This window comes from Perognathus longimembris, unplaced genomic scaffold (assembly GCF_023159225.1).
Source record: "Perognathus longimembris pacificus isolate PPM17 unplaced genomic scaffold, ASM2315922v1 HiC_scaffold_4210, whole genome shotgun sequence".
NCBI lineage: Eukaryota > Metazoa > Chordata > Mammalia > Rodentia > Heteromyidae > Perognathus > Perognathus longimembris.
Window position 1 is genome coordinate 13,690 of NW_025959503.1, and position 26,489 is coordinate 40,178.

Sequence of the window (26,489 nt, forward strand, 5' to 3'; positions counted from 1 at the left end):
GAGGGCAGGGATTCCCCTTAGGTCCAGGAATTTTTGTAAGTTATGAAACAAATGCCAGAGGCCTTTATACTGTGTCATGGGTGGTGTTAATTTCCTGTGACCATATTCAGCAGCCACAGGTGTTGTAGGCAGAAAGGCAGGAGCCATTGACCACACAGAAAAACAACTGAAGCCGAATTTAAAGGATCTGTTGGAGCCCATGAACAGGACACACAGCAGAAAGAATGACAAAAAGACCATACCAATGAGCAGCCTTAGGAGACCAAGCTGGAACAATCAAGGTGTTATGTATGAAAATCCTTGAACGGAACTCAGCGAGTGAATGCCCAGCTTACGAGTGCCTAAGGATGTCTACTGATAAGGCTGGCATCCAAGTCCCCATTGCACCTGAAGCACACGGAGGCCACCATGTTGGGAATTACTGGTGTGTGGGCCCTGGATAGAACAAAATGTATACTTCAGGATGCAGGAGACAAGGAAGATGAGGTGTCTCCAAAGATCGCAAGATGAGATCAGGCCATTATAAGAAAAACATGGAAACAAAAACTTGTGTGGGTCTTACTGGCCCCTACCATATGCAGTAAGTGCAGTGATGAAGGTTCTGTTAGCAAAGCAGATAAGGAAGAGCCACAACAAACCCTCATTAAGAGCATATATTGGATGCACATGTGTCCTATGGGGCGAATTGCAAGGACAAATAGTACGCTTAGCCAGAAGACCTAACGAATTCACACCAGTTCATCAAAGCAAGGTGGTCAAGTCTGGGGGTCACATTGCCCACTGCTAGTGTCAACTGCAATACATGAGTTCCTAAGTATGTTGGCTATAATAAACATTTAAAAATGTGTGACCAGGTTATGTCTCTGTGGCACAGTGTGACCCTAGGCTAATTTCACAGTATCCTTGTATTACCCACAGGGATAAATATGTCCAGCCATGATGTAGGAGCAGAACACACTTTGCGCCCCTGTGCAGAGCCATCACAGGAAGTCCTGGTAAGCATCTGGATTCATAGGGGATTCATTTTCTTCCTAAGGCCAACAGAGAGTATATTAGAGATGTCTCTGTATCTGAATAAGAGCCAAAGCCGAAGAGCACTAGAGTGGGAAGGGTACAGTTCCCAATTATCCCGCGATACTCCTGACATACTATCCTTCCTCTGAAGAGTATTTGCAGACTCTCTTATAGCATCTGTGAGTAGGGAAATCTCCTTGGCCATCCTCACTGGCTCGCAAAACCTCAGGGAATGAGTGAATTTTGTACAGGGTCACATCTAGAGGTTAATGCTGCATCCAAGCATGCAGGTTTTCTCAGAATAACTAGGAAAATTTTCTTTTGCTACCTTGCCAGCCTGGAAAGCAGAATATTAGGTCCATCACTCCAGGACAATGATTCTACATTTACCTTTTGCCACCGTTACAAACTTCCAGAGATTAGTGATGCCTAGAGAATCAGCTCTTTGTCATGGACAACAAGTGTTTCCCCAGCCACAAAGTGTGCTTTGAAAGGTCATTTGGTTTGGTAGGGAATGTGATCCTACTATCACTACTTCCTTCACCTTGTAGTTTGTTTCTGGTATTATTCTACAGTTTCTTCTGGGAGTCTGAGAATGTAGACACCATGTACCTATAGCATTTTATACCATCGATACAATCTTCACAAGTTCTCTTGGAAGCACTCATGGAGACTGAAATTCTGATCTCGGGTCTCTCTGTGAATCATCACTAATGAGGTTGGTGTTCATACCTTAACAGTTGGGGTACCGGATCTAAAGCATCCCCTGATCTGAACACCCATCTGAGATCACCAGGGTGCCACAGCACTACTAAAGTAGGGAAGAAAACAGAAAAAGGAATGAAACAGTGAGGTGGGGAAGAAGCCAGAGGTGGAACATGACCAGCCTGTTGATCTCAGAAACAGGAGGTATCAGGCCATATGACAGAAAGAATAGATATGAGCACAGGGACACTGTAATGTAACATGGCTGGCATGAGGAAGCATGGCCAGCGTGAGTAAGGAGACTGGTATTGGGAAAGAGACAAACACAAACCTTTATAGCCTTACTCTTTATTGCCATTACACCCATACTGCCTGTTCCCCTATCCACTCTTGCCTGTCTCACCTAGGTCATTCTTACTCCTCACAGGTATACAAGGCATTGTTTGCAGTTCTTACTTATTTCTGAAATGATAATACAAATCTTCATTGAAGATCTGAATAACTCCAGAGGCTGTTGATGCCATGAAGGAAACAGGGACAGTGCTCTATGTAGCCCTGAAATGTTTCAGGACGTACATGTGTATTTCAGACAGTAGAGAGAATGGAGAGTGGGGAAGGAGGCTAAGCTTCTGGACCATACTATCCAACTATGGGAGAACCTCTACAGATAACATTGAGGTGGAGCAATTGGCATAACTTCACATAAGCAATGTTGATTTTAGGTTCAAGTGCAATAGGCAGAATTCGGGGCCTAGCCTGAAATGTCTCTCCAATGTCAACAACCTCCACCCTCCTTAACTACTGTCACCAACCTTGCCAATTCTTTCCTAAAAGGGGAAAAGTGTTCTAATGCTGAGCTTCAGCTGGAGATATGTCTCCCTCCTCTCATTAAACTGTAGAGGCAGACTCTCCAACTGACTTTTAGAAACAATCATTGCAAACTCACAATCAGAACCGAGTTGTTTATTTTCCCATTCAAATCCTACATATATTTGCACAGAGTCAGACACATATGACCGTGTGGATTTGTCCCGAATTATCAATTCACATTTTATCACCTGTCTGGCCCTCTGCATCCTGTCTTAGTACCTGAAGTGAGTTCCAGGGTTTTTCTGTGTTGACCTAGCTTGTCTCCTAATTCTGAAGTAGTGCTTGTGATGAACACATGTCCCAATGAATTTAGGTAAAGTTGGATGCTCCATCATCTTCCAGTCAAAGTCCAGAATTACCCTAAGGAACACGAAAAATACATACTGATTACAAGTATATAATATAAAGTTGTTTTGATACTTCTGGATGCTGGCTAAGACACAATAACTCCCTTCTAACTCTAGATCTTCTGATCTCAAGTCTCCAGTCCATGAGGTAAAGTCCATTCTCTATCACCCCTTCCCCACTATCATGTCGAGGATTACACAAGAAATCTCACAAGTCATGATTTACCACAAGCAAAATTATTCAGACAATGGTGGAAATAAATTTGGGAGAGCCAAAACTTAGGAGATGGGAAGAGGGTAAGAAATGGGTTTACTTCTCTTGGAACTCTGAGAAGGACAGGGTATTAAAGATTCAGCTTGGCATCTACCTGAGTGTCTCTGTACGTTACCCATGCTTCAGCAGAATTAGTTCAGCCTTAACCAGTTTTGCACAGCTGTCCTTCCAATTTGTTGTCTCTTCCAGAGGCCCTGGAGGAACTGCGTTTGGCCATCCTCTTTTAGTCACAAGCCTCAAATGTACAGGTGTGAAGTTAGCATTTAGGTACCTGACAAGATGGACAGCATGTACTAGCTACCCACCTATATATCCTTCTTCTTTACCCCCTCTTCATGTGCTTTCATCATCTTGTAGTAGTGCAATGGATTGAGCCACAGGTCTTTTCTGATGATCTGGTAAAGTAAGTAGGTAAGGTAAGTAGGTAAGGCAATTAGCTCAAGGTTCACAGTCAGCACTCAGCAAGCCAGTGAACCAACCAACGTCACAGATGGCTTGCTTTGGCCTTTTGTAGTACCTCAGTGATCCTGTTTGAGCCTGCAAAATTGTGGTCTGTAAACCAGTTGAAGAAGTTTGGGCTCTTGTTGTGGTTTCTGTGACTGTCAGCTTCAATTTTATAATACTGACGCCACAGAATGGGAGTGGAATGGCACAACCTATATCCTGCAAGAAGACATGATAAGAGAATCCAAGTCCTGTTGGCCATTATCAATTCACAAACTCCAAAAAACACACTGTGAGCAAATTCTTACCAGTGATATCCACGACGAATTCCTTAACAACCACTGCATTCTGGAAGTATGGGTTATTTCTAAAGTAAAAGGTGATTTTGCAGGAACTCTTGGGATGCCTGAGTTCTTGTACCTACCAGAAGAAAAGGTAGAAAGCTAAAAGCCCTTTACAGGTAACCGGCAAGTTCCTGTTTGGAAGTGAGTTCTGTTCGTGACACTGTATAGCCCACCAAGATAAATGCCTTGGGTACTCACTTCCAAATTGATCATGTAGCTAAGCATGTCTTCATCTTGGTCACTGATCATTGCTGACAGCTGGGGATGGTTCACAAACTGCCTGGGTCAAGGAGCCTTCAGATGCTGTGGATGTGCTAGGTATAACCACTTGCATTGAAAGCAGCAAGTGATGTGTGAGGCTAGTGTCTTCCTAGGTACTCCAATCTCCATCTTATTCTAGGCCAAGGAATATCCTAAATAATAAGGTAAGCTTAGGATTTGCAAATTGAAGACGACCTGAAGTGAGCTCTGTTGTATTCTGTTCTCTGAGTGATGGGGACCAGATTTTACAATCTCTTTGTCTAAATGTCTTCTTTCCCACCTCTTTCTGACCGTGGCATAACTCACACCCCTTTCCCATAGCACCATTACAAAACTCTTCTCCAATTAGCAGCCTATGTGGCAACTTCCTTGTGCTACTCATTGTTTCTATGACTCATTGTCCCTACAACTCCTGCCTATACCAATCTCTAGCCTACATTATCCATAGTCCTCTTCTCTAGGGACCCTAGCAGTGTGATGTTCCAGATCCTGTGCATGCAAATGCCTCATAAAAGGTCCACTACTCGAAAACACAGGCTGCAAGGCAGTAACAAGTAAGATGCCTAAGGATACAGTTTGGGCCCAGAAGCCAGGGATGCCCCGGATGTTGCTGCTTCTGGAATCCAGGAGAGTCTTTTGCCTCTTGCTCAGATTCTGTTTTAGGCGTTCATGAGCCTTGGTGGCTTGGTTATTCACTGGTCCCAGATCTAACTGAAGAGCCTGCAATTCCTTCAGTGGTGGCTGTTGAGAAATAGGTTTACCGTTGGCTAACCATTGCTTCCTCCGTGCTTGTGATACAAATTGTCTGAAAGGTGCCTCTAAATCACCCCCACCAGCTTTTTTGTCTCCTACTCAGCCATTTTATTCTCCTGCTGCACCGGCCCCACAGCCTTGCTGTCCAACAGTGGCAGCACAGCCGACTCTCCAGTGCTCCATGTAGTCTCCACGTGCCTGTACCTTTCACAGGGATCCTTAGCCTGGCCCAACTGGACCTCCATGAGCAGCACGCAGTTCTCAGAAGGCGTTAGCAATGCAGCAGTTTGCCGTGCATTGCCTTCCCGCGCAGTCTGTGCTTTCCCATTCCCGAGGGCAACCTCTCCTCTACCCGTGGGACTTGCCCACTCTCCTTCCCTTCTGCCTATTCTGCCTCCTTTTCCAGTGCCCTTGCTTCTCCCTCCCTGTGTGCCATCCCGGGAAACCATCTCCCCTCCCCGTGAGCCATTGTTCTGCTTACCTCCCTCTCTTCCACCCCACGAGCCTACTCCCCTTCTCTCGTAGCACATGCCCCCCCTCATCCTGGCATGGTCACTTCCTTCTTGGCCTGCTCTGCACCCATAACCCTACCCTGGGTGCCAAGGGCTTTCTCTTCTTGCCTGCCACGAGCTTTTGCCCCCTGTCCTCCTCTATCCTCTAGGCTAGGCCTCCCCTCCCCGGAACTCGGCTCCCTCCCCCTCCTCCGTTCCCATTGCCAATATTCTCTCACCACTGGCCCGCCGCCTCCCCACAGGAAGCGCCCCCTAGATTACCTCTTCCGCAGGTGGAGGAGTCCCACATTCCTGTCTACTCGCCATGTCGTCCTGCTCGTCCTCACCCCAAGCTTGCTCCTGCAGAGAGCCACAAAGCAGCTCGGCCTCGGGGAACCGCCCAACCACGGACTGTGATGGGGGCGGGACAAGCGCCCTGCACCGGAAAGCAATTAGCTACTTCCGCCTGGGTCGGGCTCCCAGCCAAGACACGGATGGCACCTAGTTCCGCGTCATTCCTCCAGAGGCGGAAGTTGAAGGGGTGCCAGGTGCGGTGGGTCCGCCTGTAATCCTAGCTACCCCGGAAGCCTGGCCCGGATGGCGGGCGATTGAAGCCCGGCGGGAAAGCAAAGTCCGCTCCTGACACCATCGGCAGTAAACGACTCCCAAAACACCCCTAGGTGACCAGCTTTGATCCAAAGACCGCGGGGACACCCCTGGGCCCTGGGTTCAAACCCCTGGACAGACGCAGGAAAGAGAAAAATCAACGGCAGGGAAAGAAAAGGGAGTGGAGGGAAGGGGAAGAAAGAGTGGGCACGAGACGTGGGAACACTGACCCTGGGGAGAAAGCTGGAGCAGACTACAGATTGGCATTTACTTAATAGTGCGGATACATTGTTACTTCTTAGTTGGGTGACTGCATCCCGGTTGTATAACCATACATCATCAGAACCTGAATGAAGGGCCTAACTCAGCATCATTGATACTCAGGGCAAAGCCTTGTGTGTTAAGGGCACCTATTATCCTGTGACATACAGACTCATTTCAGATCCCAAGTACAAGGCCAGGAAATTCTCAGCCAATCTCTGCCTCCCTGTCTCCCTTCCTCTCTCTCTCTCCTTTCCTCCCTCTCTCTCTCCTTCCTTCTCTCTCTCCCTGCCGCTCTCTCACCCTCCTTCACTCTCTCCCTAACCCTTCCCTCTCTTTCTCTATCCCTCTCTCCCCCCCTTTCTCCCCCTTGACAACTAAATCATTTCTTCACACTGCCATATTGTAAACAAATTGAAAAACATAGGCGAATAGGAGTCCTTGCATTCTACTCAAGACCCAAACTTCATTTGAGATTGGCTCACATTTCAGGCACTGTGTCACCTTGGTCACTTTGAAGGTGTGTTCTCAATTTAGGTCCAGCCTGTCTGGGCTTTTATGGCCCTTCCTATGCTTTCCCTGTGGCTGGAGATGACTGGTACATTTCCAATGAGTTGACAGAATAGATAACCACTACTTTCCTCGGTTAATTGAAATATTTTTACCCACATCTATTACCCTCAAGTAGAAAGAAAGGAAACCAAAATATTCTAAAGTCCACTGTGAGGTAAATACATAATGAAACTGATTTATATTTTTAATGACTAAGAAAGAGACACATGCAAATTGACAAGCAAGGGTTATTAAACATCCATGAAGAAATTTGAACTCTGGCAGCAGTGGCAGCAGAGCACCACCACTGCCCTGGCAAAGTCCCCGGTTCTCCACTCACCTCCAGTGCTCATTGGTGACTAGGAGAGGAAACCTTCAGCCCACAGGCAGCAGACAGACGCGGACTGCGGAAAAGTCCAACAATCCAGAGAAAACATTTTTGCCCCTCATGTCACTGTGACTGATTTCAGTTCCCTAGGTATTATGTATATATTTATTGGAACTAGGAAGGGAAGGGGAACATCAAAATGGAGACACAAAGAAACAATGAACAAACACCACAGCAGTAGTTACAAAATTATATGCCATAACTCCATGTACCACTCATGTGAGATGGGAAAGGGGAGTGGGATGGTTGGGAAAAAATGAGGAAGAGGTAATAATTTTATAAGAAATGTACTCCCTGCCTTACATGTGAAACTGTAACCCCTTTGCACATCACTTGGACAATAAATAAGTTAATAAATAAAAATAGATTAATTTTTTTTCTCAGTCTGGGATCTGAACTCAGTGCAGGGTGCTGTCCCTGAGCTTTTGTGTGCAGGGCTATTATTCTTGCCAATGTGTTATTTATTAACTTTTTGACTTGAACATTAGACCAAAGGGCCTTGTGGACATTTCTGCCTCAGCTGGCTTCAAGACATAATCGTCAGACCTCAGGTTCCTGAGTAGCTAGGATTACAGGAATGAGCTACCTAGCCCAGCTAAAGTATTAAAACAGTTTAAGAATTTTTCTCTCTATCCATCTTGTTTCTCCTTCTGTATATTTGTGCTGGTGTTGTTGCATGAGCTCAGGTCCTATGTTTAGATTCTCACACTTTGGGTTCTAAAGCAAGTATTGTGTAACCCACGGCCTGTGGCTCACATAATGCTAGAGATCAGCAGAACACTGTTGTCAAAGGCACAGCCATATGGACAGTAACAGAGAGCAACACAGGTATTGGGGACTTTGTCTCACAGTGCAACATGTGACCAGGGCACTCAGGTAAAGTGTCTTCTCTGGGACTTACTGCATGGAGCCCCCAGTTCTGAGGGTGGCAGTTGGGTCTCCGTAAGTGGTGCTTCTGGCCATGGAGCATCAGATGACTCTTCATTCTGTACAGGTAGCTGCTCAGGTAAGAAGCTAGAAAGCTGCCCCAGAAAAACGCTCTCAGGATGGGCCTGAATTGAACTTGAGCAGCGCTTCTGGGCCAACAGCCAGGAATCCAGCCGGGTGTGTGCCTAGGTAACATTCCCAGGTAGGTCTCCATGAGCCCTCAGCTGTTAGCAAACATCAGTCTCCTTCCCAGAACCAGGATGGCAGCTCCGTCTTCAGCATGACCAGGTACCTGTCCAGGTTGCTGCTCATTTTGCTGACCATAAGATAGAGCATTGTGATAGGTAATCTGGAGTATGGGTAGGACAATTAAGCCTCCCAATGAGGAAATCTGTGCCTGTGACCAGACAACGACTCCAGTGATGGATGGTTCCCAGGATCCCAGCCAGAGTGTGGGTTCTGGGAAATACACTGAGTATTGGCCATGCAGGTTCATCTACATGGATCTGCTGCACAAAGCCAGCTTTTGTTGTCTGTGGAGAACATCATGGGGTGCAGAGGAAACCAGATGGCCCCATGCTCAACCACAAAAACAAGCTGGTGACCCAGTGCCCAAAGCACACACACAACCCGTGCATTAAATAAGTAAAATCTTAGGTCCATGGGCACCCATGTCCTACACGCTATTTCAGGAGTATTGTGCATGAATGCTAGCACACTGTTGTGCACCAGGAGGCCCACATCGATAAGCAGGCTCAGGAACACCAAGAATACATATGGACAATAGAAGTCCACATGCACCAAGAAATGCATGTGAATCAGGAGGAACATACAAACACTGAGGCTCACATGAACTAGGACATACCTGCCCACCAGAGTTCTAAAACATGCCAGCAGTCTCTCTTGGACCAGGATGGGAATGCACAGCTATATTGGCATATGTCAGATGATATGCAGAGGCACCAATAGGCTGGTGTGTACTAGAAGGTATTTCATTTCAGGAAATGCATGCATAATAGTAGTTTCACTGAGTACCTATGACACATTTACAGCGGAAGGCTCATGCACATCAGCAGGTGCACATGCATTAGGAGGCTCATATGCACCAGCAGAGACAACTCCAGTGGGCATGCACAAAAAGTGTCCTCCATGCATCAGACACACAGGATGAGGAAGTTTTTGTGCACAAAGAGGACCATAGCAAAGCTGGTGGATGCACACAAAAAGCCCTCCCCTGCTATCCAAAGCACACATGGAGGAGGCTAACATGCACCATCTGGTGGACATGACTGAATGCCCTGAATTACCAGCAGAATTACCAGCATCCCTGTACAGGTCATGTACCACCAGGCACATATACATCAGCATACCAGTCTGGGCAGCCTAAGTTGCCGAAACCACACACAACATGGACCATGCACCATAGGAATAGGAAGGAAGCAAAACTGTTTATAGGCCAGGAGTATGTGGTACAGAATCTATGGGACCTGATGCTACTGGCCTCTGTCCCCCAGATTCACGGAACAATATGGGGATCAGCATGACTCTGTGTACCTCAATTTTCAGCACAAAAAGTAAACTGGACTGCCCTAAATAACAACACACAAGCACAATAAAAAACAAAATATCAGATGCATGCCCACCAGAAATGGAAAGCACATTTGCAGCAGCATGCCTGCACAAAGGAGCAGGTGTACAGAGAATAGCATTCACACACACAATCCAAGGTACTTGTGCACCAGAAAGCAAACTAATGGACACAAGGAGGACCTCGAGTCACATTTAACAGCCAACACGTGGACACGTGCAGGAGCAGACACATACAAACAACACGCACTAGAACACCGTTGAACAGCTGAGGGTCACGTTTACCAAACACATATTGGCAGGGGCACAGGCACCAAGAATCTCATGTGCACCAACCGGTTAAGCTGAATGAGTAGGTGTATGCACACCAGAGGGCCTTTGCATTCTATGAGATGCATGGAATTTAGTTGGCACATGCACTGCAGTTGCCCATGTGCTTCAGTGGGCACACACGCACCAGAAATTTCTCACACACTGTCAAGTGCATAAACTGCATAAGGCAAAAGAAGTCTAGGTGGTGCATGATTAAAGTAGGATCGTATATACCAATAAGCATACGTACAAATGGAAGCAGCTGGCCTGTGAGGATGCACGACCCTGCCTATGTGTTTCAAAAGGCCCCCAAGCAAAATGGCATGGGTACACTTAGAAAGAAAGCCAACATACTGTAGGCCAAGCCTGTGGACTGTAGGATGTGCAGGATTCTTTGCCCTGCAGTACTGGGTAGGCTTGGAGTCCACCCTGTGGACACTTATGGCACAGCAAGTGTGCCGCATATATCGAAGGCTTCTGCACAAAACATGAACAGGACTGCCCTAATACCAGCTTAACGCCCCCCCCTCCATGCACACGGACTAAAGGAATATAAATAAATGAAAATTAGATGAAAACCCACACTCAAACAAAAAGTTAAGCTATCATGTGCATGAACACCAGCAAGCTATGTACACCATGAGGCCCACAAACAACAGCATGCCTTCTTGCACACAGAGGCCCATGACATGAGGATATACACGTGAATGTGTACAAGAAGGCCCACATGCACTAGGAGGCCAATCCTTACCCAAAGATGCATAAATAGGTGCATGTGCAGCATTCTGTACATGCACACCAGCATGGACCACAGTAGGGCGCAAATTCTAGCATGCACAACAATAGGTGTACATGATTCAAAAAGAGTGTTTACAGAAACTGGTTACAGAGTGCTTACAGAAACTTGGAATTCAACTCCAGGGCACAAATGATTTAGTGCTTGAATCAAACATGAAGCCCTCTTTCCTTTGTTCATTTTGAAGGTAGATTTTGAATATAGACCAGGCTGGTCCAGGCTGTTACCTCCCTACTTATGCTTTCGTTGTGGCTGGAGATGACTGGTGTATTCCAATGCACCCAGCCATTGTTCTTCTCTGGATCCTGGAGAATAGGTACCCACACTTTACTCAGTCTTTAATTGGAATATTGTCTCAGGAACTTTCATGTCCAACCTGGGCATGAAACTTCTTCCCTCATCTCTGCCTCTCAAGTAGCAAAGGGTCCTGACAGGGTCTCGGGACCATGCTGATATGACCACACTCCTACAGTCCCTGTGGGTCCCAGAGTTTACCCCCAAGCTTGGCATCAAGATCCATGTTTCTGAACAGGAGCTGCAGAGCACTTGTGCCTCTATTGGAGAAAATGTTTCTACATTTGTCTGGAAGTCATCATGCTACCTGTTCCCTGTCTTGTCTAAGTCTCCTTGTGAGTCTCTGCCATTTATGGTGCTCTGTGACCCTATGGCAAAGATTTTCTCACACACATTTCACTTGAGTCCCCTTCTTCTATATATTATAGGAATGTATAGTGTATGCAAAATAAGAATCTAGTTTGGTGGAGGAAAACTGTGATTGTTATCGTCTTTCTTTGTAAATTTCCTGAGAACTGATATTCCATCACTTGATTCTGAAGTTGCATACTGACTCAAACCTAGAACACCCCATTTTTAGCGTTTCAAGTGCTGGAATTAAATTAATTGTGCAGACCTCTCTAGCATATTCTTTGCTTTTCATATGGGTATTGCCTACTGAGGACTCCTTTACTGTGCTTTTCCTTGATTTTTTTTTCTGAGAAGGAAAAATAACATGTTTCTCATAGGGCTTTTTTTCCTCTTGATTCTTTGCTTGCTGTATGTCATCACAGATCACTCCCCTATTCCTATCTGCATATCTTCCTCAAATTTGCTCTTCTGTATCCTACACACATGGTAATATTCTCCATCTCATTTTTCAATGCTATATCCCTCTTTCCCTATCATTATGTATAATGGTACCTGCTCCCTTTCTTCTTTTTGGCTTTTCTTATCACTTATTCTTTTCTCTGACCTTCATACTTTCAATATTTCCTCTTCCAATTATCTATTCCTCTGATATTCCTTCCTCTGTTACTTCAATACATACATCTTCAGCTGTTTCCTTTTCTATATATTTTGACTGAGCAATTATTCATATTCATTCCTTAATTCTGCTCTTCTTCTACTCTACCTTTGTCATCAGAAATTTTCCCATCTAACCTATTCCAAGTTTTCACTTGTGTATTCTGTAAATTTGTTTGTAAATCTTCCCGTTCCCATAGCCTTGTCTCATTTCTTTCTTAACTTACTCTTGTTATTTTGTAAATTTCTCTTTCAAGTTCTCCCATCGTGTTATTCTATCCTTTATGTATTTCGGCTATTTTTCCTTCTCTATATGCTGACTCCAGTCAAAACACCTAGGATTTATCATCTGAATCTTAATTCTAAGTGTTTCTGTTCACCACTGTTAAATGTATTAACACTTTCTGTGCAATGTGTTCCTTGGCTTTTCTCACAATCCCTGGCAACATTCATCTGCCTTCTGTGTCTGCCAGTTCCATTAAAAAGTTATACCACGTCAGTGAAACTGTACAGGATTTTTCCTATGTGTGTCTTTTATGTAGCAAAATAGCACCAGTTGTAAATTCACAGACAAGCAGATACACTTTCTATTGACATTGTCCATGCCATTATTCTTGGTATAGGAAGTTCCTTCCCTGGTTAGGCTGCATAGTATCCCACTGTAAGTATACAATCTATTTGATGTGTTCTTGAGTACTTGCATTGTTTTGTCCTCCTCACAACTTTGAATAATTCTACATGATTTTTTCATCTGTGTTCTTTAGAGCCCCAGAGTTGCCATCTGTTTGTGATTCTGACAAGTAACCATCTCTTGCAGTTCTTTTGGTGGGCTGTTTTCTCTTTGCTCTTGATTCTTTTCAAGAATGTCTGTCTTTAGATCTCCCTTACACCCTACCAGCCCCACTTTCGGGCACTAACCAAAAGATCACAAGCAAGACCACACAAAAGCCACCAGCACAACTATTTTTGTCACAGCACAATTTGTCATTGCTGAAATAGGGAACCAAACCAGATGCCCCTCAGCTGATGTCTGTGGATCAAGGAATTGTGGTGCATATACACAATGGAATTCTATGCATCTATCAGAAATAATGATATTGCTGCACTCATATGGAACTGGAAGGACTTAGAAAAAAATCATACTAAGTGAACTAACCCAGACCTAAAGAAACATAAACCCTATGGTTTCCCTCATAGGGAATGATTTGTATATATGTGATAGACATAACAGAAGAGCACACAGCACAATAGCTATGCCCTATGAATGCATAAGATAATGTTAAATGAAATGAACTCCGTGTTATGGAAATAAGTGGTATATGAAAAGCTCATGGTGACCCTTCCAAGTCCAGTTATGCTCCCTGGGTGCAAAATGTACCATAATTACTTTGAAGAACTTGAAATGAGCAGGAAGGTGGTAAAACGCTGGGCTTTTTTCAAGATTTGAGGCCTGTGGTGAAGTCTAGTTTTTCAGTGTGTTTGCATATAATTTGGGTGGGCAACAGGTTTCTTCCCAAGAGAAGTCTTCCTCCTCTGACTCTTCCACTGCCAACAGGATGATGACAGTAACCTTTATGTGGATTACATTTTGGCTGCATCCAGCCTCCATGCAGAGAACTATGACATTTACCCAGCACACTGGCCTAAGGTGAAGGCAGTTCACATCCCATGTTGCCAACTTTGGGTTTCCCCCATTTCATGCCTCCCGCAGACCCTGTCCCCTCTGAACACAATCTCTGATGGTTCTGATTTTTCTCACACAGTCAGCTGATTTCAAGGGAAACATTGACTTTTTATTTTTCAAACCAGTTTTGAATATTTCTCTGTAGTAGAAAAATGCTGAATTATTTTAACCAACATATTAACTGTTAAGCCGGTGAACAAAGGAACGAGTCTGAATAAATGGAAAAGTGAAGTAAAGCTTTATTTTGTGCCAAGCATCAAGAAACAACTGATAGGCCGGCCAGGGCTACTCCTGAGTAGTAGCGTGCTGACCCAATCTCTTACAGGCTAATTTTATAGGGAAATCCCACAAAGCACAGGGCTAGGCCTGACCTTTGGTCACAATTGGCTCATACTAGGAGAATTTCACCAAGGCTCTGTTTGCTGTCACTTAGTTGACTGTTAATTAGTTTAGAAATTACCTATTGTTACTCTGCAGCGAAGAGCCAGCCCAGGTGTCGGGAAATGATTGTCATTCCCAATTCAGACAGTTCCTCGTGCTTGGTTTTCTGGTTTGTGATGAATTCCAGCAAAACGACATCAGCCAGGGTCACTCCGAGTTCATTCTAAGTTGGGGTCAAGATAGAGTCACCTGGGCTTTTAGACTGGCCCCATCATTGACATTTTTTGCGGTCAAATGAAATGTATGAATAAAGCACAGAAATGTTTACTATTAGGGCAATCATTCAAATCTTATAAATGAAATTTTGTCTCTATTACTTGCCATGTAATCATCAAGGATGTGTTAGTTAAAGAAAATTTTTTTCTCAGAATCTTTGTGTTCTAATTATCTAAATGTTCCTTTTTATTCAATTTAAAGGTGACATAAATTTGCACATGGAATTAGAGAATACAGGTTGTTATGAATATTTACATAGCAACGTTTATTTATGTACACACTGGATGAACATTCTTTTTATCAACTATATAACTTTCATCCTAAAAAGTATAAAAATAAATAGCAATTTTACAGTCAATAGCTGCAAAACCTGAATATGAATCTATCCCTCTAACTTGACATGAGAAATCTTGATAAATAATTGACCGTAATTTAAGTTTTCTGAGGCAATCCCTAACATAAGATATTTTAACATATAGGTGTGAGGTGGTTGCATTACATTGATCACTGTTAAATCTTTTCCTTATTCTTTTTTAAAAAAAGAAATGTATCCAATGCCTAACATATGAAACCGAAACCTCTCTGTACTTCTGTTTGACAATAAAAAAATAATAAATTTTTATTTTTAAAAAGCCAATGTTCAAATAATGAGGGCCATATTAGTTGCATTACTAAAGTTAAGAAGACATAAATGTGCATAATGTACTTACACTATATATAGTTTTTGTTTTATGAAACTCTGGCACTGAGATGAAAAGGAGACCAGGAAGTAGGCACTTGATACTTGTAAGCATATTGGAGGAGTTGACAAAATGGCAGAGTTAATGAGTAATCAAAGTTCCAATGTGAGATTGGGAGAAGATGGCGGAGAAGCAACAGTGCCCTAGCTAAGCTCCTTCAAACAGCGCAGTTTTCCCACCCCAGAGAAACTTTTACCGCTAGATAGATAGCTCAAATAACTTCTAACAATACAGGGATTCCAGCCAGGAAGGAAAAAATCAACTTAGCTGGTCTGAAATCACAGATTGGAGCTCTGGGCGGAGTCCCAATGCCACAATAGTGCGGGCACCGGCACCACGCTGCGCACCCCGCGCAGCTCAATGGAGACCAGGGAGAAATTCTCCAGGGGGCACCATACATACAGATCGCAGGCTGAGCACAGACGGGCTGAAATCTCAGAGACAGTGTGAGTACTCCCACGAAAGACAGGCTCCCTCGCGCCCAAAGAGCAGCTCTTCGAGAGCAAAGCACCATCTTTGACACTGGCAAAGCGTCAGACCAGACTGGAGCTAGAGCCTGCCTGGGGAAAGCGAGGAAAAAGCAGCCATCTTTGAGAAGGGCAAGAGGGACCAATTAGTGAGAGCCAGCTCCGCCCAGGACAATGCCCCCTGCCCCGGTGAGAGGCATGTCCTGGGCCTCGCCCGGCTAGAGGTGCCTGCCCTGCTCACCGGAATTCCTAAATTAAAAAGCAAAATCGGCAAGCAGCTATCGGCGGCATGGATCTGCCAAATGGGAGAACTAACTTCCCGAGACAGATAATCGGTCCCATTTAGATGCCCATTCCCAGCCCGAAACAGAGCTGAATTCCATAACCAGCTCTGCCCAGAAGGCTGCCCCACCCAGGATGGTGGAACCTCCCCAAGACTCAGCCCAGTAAACCAGGCCAGAGTCGCCCCGCCCTGCTGAGTCCATAGCCTATTCAAAGCCAGGCACTAAAGGCAGTGGCCCCACAGCAGACAGGAGGAGCCAAGGCTTCCGAGACCGCTCACATCCCCACCTACAGAGCACGCTCAAGATTTATCTGCAACCTGTGGGAACCACAGAGACCCAAGATTGCACCAACAGGGGAGGAGGGTCAGAAAAGATCCACCCCTAAAAACTGAAGGCACGTCAAACCAGCCAAGTGGCAAAAGAGACTGCAGACCATCTCAAGGAAACCAAAGGCAGTAGAAAGTCCATCCAAACAAGGAACACTTGTTTTTTGTCCTAAAAGATTTGTAGGCTTTCATTTTTATTTTTTTTCTTATATTTACATTTCTGAAACATCATTGGTTTGTTTTTGTTTCTCATTTTCACCTGTTGCTTCTATCATTTTGTTGGTGTTGTTGTAGTTGATCATTTTTTTCTTCTTTCTTTTTCTGGTTTTCCTTTTTATTTTATTTTTTAAATAACTTTTCTCAGTTATGTGCATCTGTCTTCCAGGTTCTCTCTTTATTTCTCTGTATGTATTCTCTTTCTTTAAAAATTACTTTCCTATGAATAACATCTCCACTCTTTACTGCTAATTCTCCCCTGTCTACCATTTTAACCTTGTTGTTTCTACTGATTCTACTCTCCTCCACATTTCCACATCACTTAAACTAAACCAAAATCATCACCCCCCCATACATTTTACTCTAGTTTCTTTATTACCTCTAACTTACCCTCCTGACTTAATACTAGGTCCTCCAGATCCCATTGACGCCTGGTTATTGGATCGAGGGTATCCCTGCTTAATTCGAGTGAAACAAAGTGGTTCATAGAGAAAGCCAGTACAAAAGGAACTTCATATAAGAACAAGAATTGCTCATAGGGTTGTAACAGTAAATAAGTAACTACTGAATACAGGGCTCAGGATTGGTTGTTATATTGAAATTGTAGTCTTTAGGAATGCCTAATCTAATTTTATACACAGGTTTGAAAGGTATGTGTATTTAATTGTGAACTTCAAAGATTTACACAACCGTGCCTGGTAAGGTCTGCTTGGGTCTTAAACGGTGCTCACAGTTGCCGGTAGGCTGGCATTCCCAATCCAATTGGGCAGAAGGAACACAAGAAAAATGGCAAACAATGAAGTCTTAGCCCCCACTCAAAGCAAGCAGGAAGCAGAGCAGTCAATTAAAGACATAGAAGAGAACCCCCAAAATTCTCTACAAAGTCTACTGATAAACATGATAAATGAAAAGTTTGAATCTCTTCAGTCAATTATTCTAGAGCATGAGGAGGCAAAGCAAAAATAAATGGAGAATGTCATAGTATCCGCAAACAGAAAGATAAATGAACTTCAAGAGCTACCCATCTTAAAGATGTGAGAGACAACACTAAAACCAAATTAATGAAGTTAATGAAGTAAAGAAGTCCATACTGGGCCTAAGAAATGACATGGAAATTATCAGGAAAGACCAGTCAGAACAAAAAGAGATTCGAAATCAAGTGGCTAGCCTAGAGTCCCGAATAACCAAAGCAGAGGATCAAATCTCAGGAGCTGAAGATTCCCTAGAATCTATGGAGAAAGATCAAAAATCAATACAAGTCTAGTCCAATCAACAAAACAGATCACTACAGATCACTGCAGGAGATTGAAGACACGATCAGGAAGCCCAATTTAAGGATAATAGGTATTGGGGAAAACTTGGAGAAAGAAGTTAGTGGGATAGGCAACCTATTTAACAGAATATTAGCTGAAAACTTCCCAAATATCAAGAAGGAAAGGCCTATACAGACACAAGAAGCATTTAGAACCCCAAACCGAGCGGACCAGAATACGACATCCCACCGACACATTGTGATCAAAACAGGATCAGTAGAGTCAAAGGAAAGAATCCTTAAAGCTGTTAGGGAGACGAAAACAATCACATATAAATGAAAAGCAATCAGAATTACCCCAGGCTTCTCAGCAGAGACCATGAAAACAAGGAGAGCCTGGAATGAGGTCTACCAAACACAAAATAAAAATAACCACCGACCAAGGATACTGTACCCAGCCAAATTCTCATTCATAGCCGAAGGTCAAATAAAAGTCTTCCATAGTAAGGAAAAACTGAAACAATATATCTCCACCAAACGAGCTTTGCAAAAAATCCTTAAAGATGTACTATACGGGGAAAATAATCAAGATCCCAATACAGACAGAGAAATGCACCCTAAATAGTAAACATCAGATCAAGAAATGGGAAGACACAGCTTTTAACAAGATAGTGACAATGAAAGGAACAAACGATCATCTCCAATTCTAACTCTCAACATTAATGGACTTTATCCTCCAATCAAACAACATAGGCTCATAAGTTGGATCAAAAATCAAGATCCATCTTTGTGCTGCCTCCAAGAGACACATCTATCCAGCAAAAGTAAACATCTTCTAAGAGTGAAAGGCTGGAAACTAATCTATCAAGCAAATGGCCCCCATAAGCAGGCTGGAGTTGCAATCCTAGTATCAGAGAAAATTGATTTCAAATTAAAAAAGGTAAGAAGAGACAAAGAAGGTTACTACATACTAGTAAAGGGATATCTCCTACAGGAAGATATAACCATTCAAAATATCTACCATTAGGCAAGAAGGAAATATAAAGGGGATCCAAAAAGGAAAAGATGAAGTTAAACCTTCTCTCTTCGCAGATGATATGATCCATGATCCTATACCTAAAGAATCCCATAGATTCTACCCCCAAGCTACTAGAGCTGATCCAAAACTTTGGCAGAGTTGCAGGGTATAAAATAAATCCTCAGGAATCAACGGCCTTTCTCTGTGCTAATGACCTGAAAACCTAGGCGGAAATCAGGAAAGCAACTCCTATTGCAATAGCCCCCCAAAACAAAAAATACCTAGAAATAACGTTAACCAAAGAAGTGAAAGACCTCTTTGAGGAGAATTTTAAAAGCTTGAAAAACGAAATTACGTCCGAACTAAGGAAATGGAAAAACCTCCCATGCTCCTGGATTGGGAGGATTAATATAATCAAAATGGCAATATTGCCAAAGGCTATCTACAAATTCAAGGCAATACCCATTAATATCCCAACACCACTTTTTAATGAAATAGAGGAAGCAATCCAGAAATTCATATGGAACCATAAAAGACCAACAATAGCAAAAAAAAAAAATCCTAAGCAGAAAGAACAGTGCTGGAGGAATTACAATACCCAACTTCAAGCTGTATTATAAAGCTATAGTAATAAAAAAAAGCTTGGTATTGGCACCGAATTGCCCTGAAGACCAATGGAACAGAATTGAATACCCAGAAATGAACCCACAGAACTATGCCTACTTAATCTTTGATAAAGGGGCTAAAACAATAGTTTGGAAGAAAGATAGCCTCTTTAACAAATGGTGCTGGCAAAACTGGCTCAACACATACAACAAACTAAAACTAGATCCTTATATATCACCCTGCACCAAAATCAATTCTAAATGGATTAAAGACGTCGAAACAAATCAAACACCCTGAAAACACTAAAGGAAGGACTAGGAGAAACACTTGGGCTCCTTGGCGCAGGACGGTACTTCCTTTACAAAGACCCAGAAAGGCTACAAATCAAAGAAAGGTTGGGCAAATGAGACTGCATCAAACTGCAGAGCTTCTGCACGGCAAAGTTCATAGCTCGCAAGATAAACAGAAAGCCCACAGACTGGGAGAAGATCTTTACCGGCCATTTAACAGACAAAGGCCTCATATCTCAAATAAATGCAGAACTAAAAAAATTACCTTCCTCCAAAACAAAACCGCAAAGAACCAATAGCCCCCTCATCAAGTGGGTTAAAGATTTACAAAGAGGCTTCTCTGATGAGGATTTGAGAATGGCCAAGAGACATATGCAAAAGTGCTCTACATCACTGGCCATAAAAGAAATGCAAATCAAAGCAACATAGAGATTCCATCTCACCCCAGTAAGAATGTTATATATCAAGAAAACTAACAATAACAATTGTTGGAGGGGATGTGGCCAAAAGGGAAGCCTACTTCATTGTTGGTGGGAATGTAAACTGGGTCAGCCACTCTGGCAAGAAGTATGGAGATTCCTCAGAAGGCGAAATATAGAGCTCCCCCATGACCCAGCAGCCCCAAAAACCAAACAAAATCACATTAAGGCCACCAGCACAACAATGTTCATCACAGCGCAATTTGTCATAGCTAGAATCTGGAACCAACCCAGATGCCCCTCAGTAGACGAATGGATCAGGAAAATGTGGTACATATACGCAATGGAATTGTATGCCTGTATCAGAAAGAATGACATTGTCCCATTTGTAAGGAAATGGAAGGACTTGGAAAAACAATTATACTAAGTGAAGTGAGCCAGACCTTAAGAAACATGGACTCTATGGTCTCCCTTATTGGGAATAATTAGTACAGGTTTAGGCAAGTCATAGCAGAGGATCACAAGAGCCCAATAGCTATACCCTTATGAACACATAAGATGATGCTAAGTGAATTGAACTCCATCTTACGGAAACGATTGTTATATCACAGTTGTAACTACTTTCAACGTCCCATCTGTATATGTACCTTTGATTATTGATGATGTTCTTGTATCACGTTCCTTTGGTTGTACCTACAGTATCTCTGTAATCTTATCTGAGTACAATGGAAACCACGTATACTGGCATTAGAACTAGGAAATTGGAAAGGAATACCAAAATTGAGAGACACAGGGTAAAAAAAAATCAAACAACTGCAAAAGCAATACTTGGCAAACTGTTTGGTGTAAGTGAACTGATCACCTCATTGGGGGGGGAGGGAAAGGAGAAAGGGGGAAAGTATGAGGGCCAAGGTAACAAACAGTACAAGAAATGTATCCAATGCCTAACTTATGAAACTGTAACCACTCTATATATCATTTTGATAATAAAAATTTGAAAAACAACAACAACAAAGGATGATTATTGAATTTACATAGATCAAGGCACTGGTTAACAAAATAGTGTGTATATGTATGTGGGATGTTTGTGTATTTCTTTGAAGATTCATTGATTTAGGTTTAGAGTGTGAAATAGCAAAATTACACAATATTGAATGGTAACCATCGGAGAGTATGGCGTAGTTCCTAGCACGGGTGCCATATAATCAAATATATTGGCTGAGATCTCAACTGCAGTTCTTTCCTGCTAGATGACAATGAGTATATGCTTCAGCTACAAAAGCTGTCATTTGTTGCTGCACTAGATTTACCTCCCCTGGTGTGGGGAGCTTGCTCCCTTATCAGTGCTCCCCTTTTCACTCTCTCCTCTGGGCACCTGACCAGCGGGCAGCCAAGGTGGAGCAAAGGGATACGGGCTAGACTAAGGTGCATGTGGCTGAACGATATCCCCTTTTCCTCCCTCCTTACCCACCAAGGAAGCCAGGTGCAGACGGACCTCGGAGACGCTTCAGAGAGCAATCCAATTTAATCAGGAGGGGCTCACAGTAATATAGTAGTGATGACAAGGATTGAGCCTGAGCTGGCGATAGGATGGCGAGCTTGTCCATCCAAGGGCAGCTCCCAAGGACCTCCCTCATGGACTAGCGTCACTTCCCATAGTACTGCCCTCTGAGCAAAGCACGCAAAAGGAGAGCACACGTGCTCACTGGCACGAGGTGGGGGATGGTCTCAAAGCTACCCATTCTAGTTCCGGACCCAGAAGGAGATAGGTGTGGCTCACTTCCACACTGTCCCAGGGCTGGAGGAAGGCGGCGTCTCGGGAGCGTTCTCCTCGCCCTTCCCCCTTAAGGCCAAAATGAATCCCCAACAATTTATCCTTTCGGAGCTAGTTGATATGGATAGGATGGATATTGACTGAGATCAGGGATGTGACAAGGTGATCCCTTACCGAGGAAATTTGGCCTTGATTTGATCAAACAATGGTTGATGATCTATTGATCAAATATTCTTTGAGAGGTGCTGGCTTTACTACTATTACTAAATGTTTTATCTAAAGGTCTTCTCTAAATCAGCTAACGTATTAAATGAAATAAATTTATGGTGTACTTTTCATTTCAAAATCCTGATCAAACTTGCAAATATTATACAAGAAACATGCGTTCTATAACTGCTAGTGTGAGCACAACTCCATTTTGGTTTTTTTTTTTTTTTGGCCAGTAATAGGCCGTGAACGCAGGGCCTGAGCACTGCCCCTGGCTTCTTTTTGCTCAAGGATAGCACTCTGCCAATTGAGCCATAGCGCCCCTTCTGGCCATTTTCTGTATATGTGGTGCTGAGGAATCGACCCCAAGGCCTCATGTATACAAGGCAAACACTCTTGCCACCAGGCCATATCCCCAGTCCCCACAACTCCGTTTTGATCAAGAAAAAAATGGAAGATAACCTGGGAAAAGGTTTGTGAGACATTGACTCATACAGTGGTATGGTGGCATATGACTCACGTATTTATGATGCTTACAAACAATACTTGAAAATTTGCTTTTTCTCAGCCTTGTTCATATCCTCGTGGTTCTTGGCTACACTTGTTAAGTTAATGGAGGAGATAGAGTATTTTGTTGTAAGTATGTGTCCTGGTTAGAGACAGTTAGAAAAACTGGAGATCACACATGTTTAAAATTTCAAACTGCATCCTAAAGGATGTAGTTATCAAGATGCTTATCCAGAGGCACTGAGTTTAAAGAAATTTTGTATAAAGTAGCAGTTAATAAATTTGTAAAAATCACCATGCCATTTTCTATCCACTAAAATGCATCCTGATATTTATTTGTGATCTTTTTTTGGGTACATATGGCAGACTTGGGGCTTGAATTCAACATCTGTGTGCTGTTTCTGAACTTTTGTGCTCAAGGCTAATGCTCTCCCACTTGAGCCACAGTTCTCCTTATGGCTTGTTTTTGGTGCTTACCCTGAAATGAGTCTCAGGGACAAAACAACCATAAACCACAGCAAAAGCATTGCTAATTTCTGTGGCTCTCTTGTGTCACCCAGTGGAAAACGAGGTCATAACTTCCTAGCAATAGCTTAGCACTCTGGGAAACAAACTCTGTTGCTGTAATCTTGTGGACATGAGCAGGAATGTGCTCTGGAGCCATTCCCCTGTCAACTTCCTCTGTTGTGAGTGTGTGTTGAGCTTTATTGCTGTTGTTTCAGTTATTTTGCCAGGCAGTCTTACACTGGTGAGCTGGTAGATCATAACTGGGATGAAAAACACAGCAAGAGGTAGGCCTGCCCCCCTGCAGATCTGCAGCTTAGGTGGATGTAGGAGTTTCTAAAAGATAAAAATAAAATAAAAAGCAGAGAGAAGCTCCTAGTGAGCCGAAAACGCACCTCTGCAAACAGACTGGGAGAAAGCACGGTTCCCAGACAGACTGACTAGCAACACCCCGTTACAGAGAACAACCAACTCCTACCTGAAAACCACAGCAAGTACCTAAACTAGCTTGGATGGAGGGTGACAGCAGACCCACCACCTGCAAAATATAAGACACTTATGCAAACTTATGAGAAATATAGAAGATGTATGAAACTAAAGGGTTTGCTGATATAAACAGAGTTGTGTCATCAGCCTCTCTGTGTCTCCTTCATCATCAATCCCCTTGCCACTTGGAATCCTTGCTTAAGCTGTGGCTGACGCCCGGCAACTGTTGCCCGAACAAGGACCAGAGGAAATCATCGCAAGGACTTCTCGCACAGAGAAGCAAGCAGGTAAAGGGACCAAGAAGTGTAGTAGCGGTGGTGGGGGTGGGGGGGCTGAAGTGAAGGAAATAGAAAGAGAAAAAGAATAAGTAAAAGGAAAAAGGAAGGAGATGTAAAATGAGTGCGAAACACGAGTGTTTCTGAGGGCACATAGGACCATCCTGAGGAAAAAGAGCTGTAAGATTAGTTCAAAGGGGCTAGAGGAAGTTGTACAGAATCTCTGCCCCTGGTTCCTGGAGGAAGGAACAGTGGACTTGGGGTATGGCAAAAGTTTACCCGAGAATTAAAAAGAAACATAAAAATTAGAGGAAAACATTGACATTTTCTGTTTGGAAAATGATTAGAAAGAGTCTGGATACTGATCACCAGATTGAAATTGTTTCTATAAAATTATTGTGTGAGAAGAACAATAAGCAAATCTGTGTATCAATTGCAGTGGAACAGGGCTGTCCATCAGAGTGTGAGAGTGTTAGAAGTATAAAATTCAGTGTTAGTCTTTTGACACTCTGTGTAACAAAGACAAAGACCCTCCAGGGCACCGAGCCATGCCCAGCCCTGTGATAAATGGGGAAGGTAAATGCCCACTGCTCCTAATTCAGACTCCTCCACCTATGTCTGCAGGTCAAAAGGCTATATTGACTGCAACGGAGAAAAGGGAGGGTATTTCCAACTTTTTCCTGTCTTAGAAAACGAAAGCAACCGGTAATATGGTATTTCACGTTTTAAGGAATTGAAAGAAATTATGAGTTCTACTATGATATATGGGGCAACTGCTCCTTTCACGTTATCCTTGATTGATAGTTTGGCTCACCAGATATTGTGCCCAGAGGATTGGAAGACAATTGCTCAGGCTTGCCTCAATGGGGGATATTATTTGTTATAGACTGCAGAATGGATGGAAAGGTCTGATGAGGTGGCAAAATACAATAACCGCAGCAACATATCTCTAGCCTATGACATGCTGGTGGTTGCAGGTAGATATTCTGATGTTCAACAACAAATTAATTGCCCAGAAATTGCTTATGGACAAATTAATGAATGTGCAACTAAAGCCTGGAGGAAGCTTCCTACTTCTGGGGTAAGGACAGATAAGTTATTTAAGATCAGACAGGGGCTAAATGATAGTTTGTCAAGCCTTTGCCTCATGGGACAGTAGGGTTGGTGTTGAGCAGGTCCAGCTGGACTATGAAAGGCATGGTTGTTTATCCAGGTGTTATTGCTAATGATTACATGGGAGAAATTAAAATTATGGCTGAACATCTGGTTTCTGTTTTGTGTTGTCTTCTTTGTTATGTGCTATTTGGTTTTAGTGCATTTATTGTCTTCTGCTTTCAGCTTCCCTGTGCTCTCTAAGTCAATTTCCATGTTTCTCTTTCTTTTCAACTGGCCTTCTTTGTTTTGCTTTACTCATTCTTCCTGTTGACCACTACTGGTGCCTGCCTTTGCCTACCAATTCATGTCTCTTCATCTCACCTTCATGATGAAGCATGAGAGCCCAATTTCCTATATGAATTTGTACTTCCATACATTTATAACTCAAAGTACTCTACTAGTAGGAAGTGGTAGAAACTAGAAGTTTAGGCCTAACGGAAAGAATTTTGTGACTGGAGATATGCCCATGAGGAGATTTTATGTTCTTGACTAGCCACATAGAAACACACATTTATCTCCTCTCTCTCTCTTTCTCTCTCTCTCTTTCTGTGTATATATCTCCTAATATTTTGTCCTTGAAGGCCACATGAATATCTTATCTTGACCAATGGCTTCTCCATTATCCCTTTAGGATGTTCTTTTTCACCACAGACCTATAAACAGCGAGGACAATGAACCATGGCCTGGTCTATGCATCCCACTCTTCAACAACATGACTGAAGTCAGCAGCAGGACAATAATTGGTTCCTCTTGACCAGACAAGGAGTTTTCATTCATCATATAACCTTTCTCAGTTGGTTTTGCAGACAAATATTAAGTTATTGCATTCATGTTTGGTATTCTGAAAAGATTGAGGGGGATTATTCCAGTTATTCCAGATATGAATTCAGATAATCTGTAGACACTTACAACCTTGAAACATTGTTTCTCTCTCATGATGAAATTTCTTTGTCTTGTCTAGTGAGAATGAGGCAATAGCAGTGGCAGGCCCATGTGCAACATTTGATGAGTGTTTGGCTAACATTCTTCACTACTGTAGTTGCAAGGAATCACTCGGTTGTTACACTCATTCATACACACAAACATGCATAGTCATACACGATCAAGAACACTGGTAATACCAGAGAGGTTTACACACCTCCATGAAAATGTGTCCTTCTGGTTGACTCTACACACTATACTGTGCTTTGACATAGAAAAATATTCTGACAGCAAAGTCAAAGACACATACAAATATCCAAAAAATCTGCAAACCAACATTTGGTACCTGAGCTCAGAATACGTCCCATATGCTGCAGACATGGAAGCGTATTACCAAAGCACATAAATGGCACAAAAATCTTCACCATAACTTTCCATACACATCCACACTCAGAGAATAGTTAAGATTT

At 43.1% G+C, this 26,489-nt stretch overlaps 1 protein-coding gene across 1 annotated transcript; it reads right to left on the reverse strand.

Annotated features, from left to right (window-relative positions):
* Nucleotides 1-980: 980 nt before the first annotated feature.
* On the reverse strand, nucleotides 981-5,830 carry LOC125344741 (testis-specific Y-encoded protein 9-like). The gene is made up of 7 exons (XM_048337122.1): nucleotides 5,786-5,830; nucleotides 4,833-5,000; nucleotides 4,197-4,274; nucleotides 3,963-4,074; nucleotides 3,728-3,873; nucleotides 3,537-3,605; nucleotides 981-1,031 (listed from the first exon to the last, which is right to left on the reverse strand). The coding sequence occupies exons 1-7, from the start codon at nucleotides 5,828-5,830 to the stop codon at nucleotides 981-983; spliced, it is 669 nt and encodes a 222-aa protein (XP_048193079.1).
* Nucleotides 5,831-26,489: the final 20,659 nt, after the last annotated feature.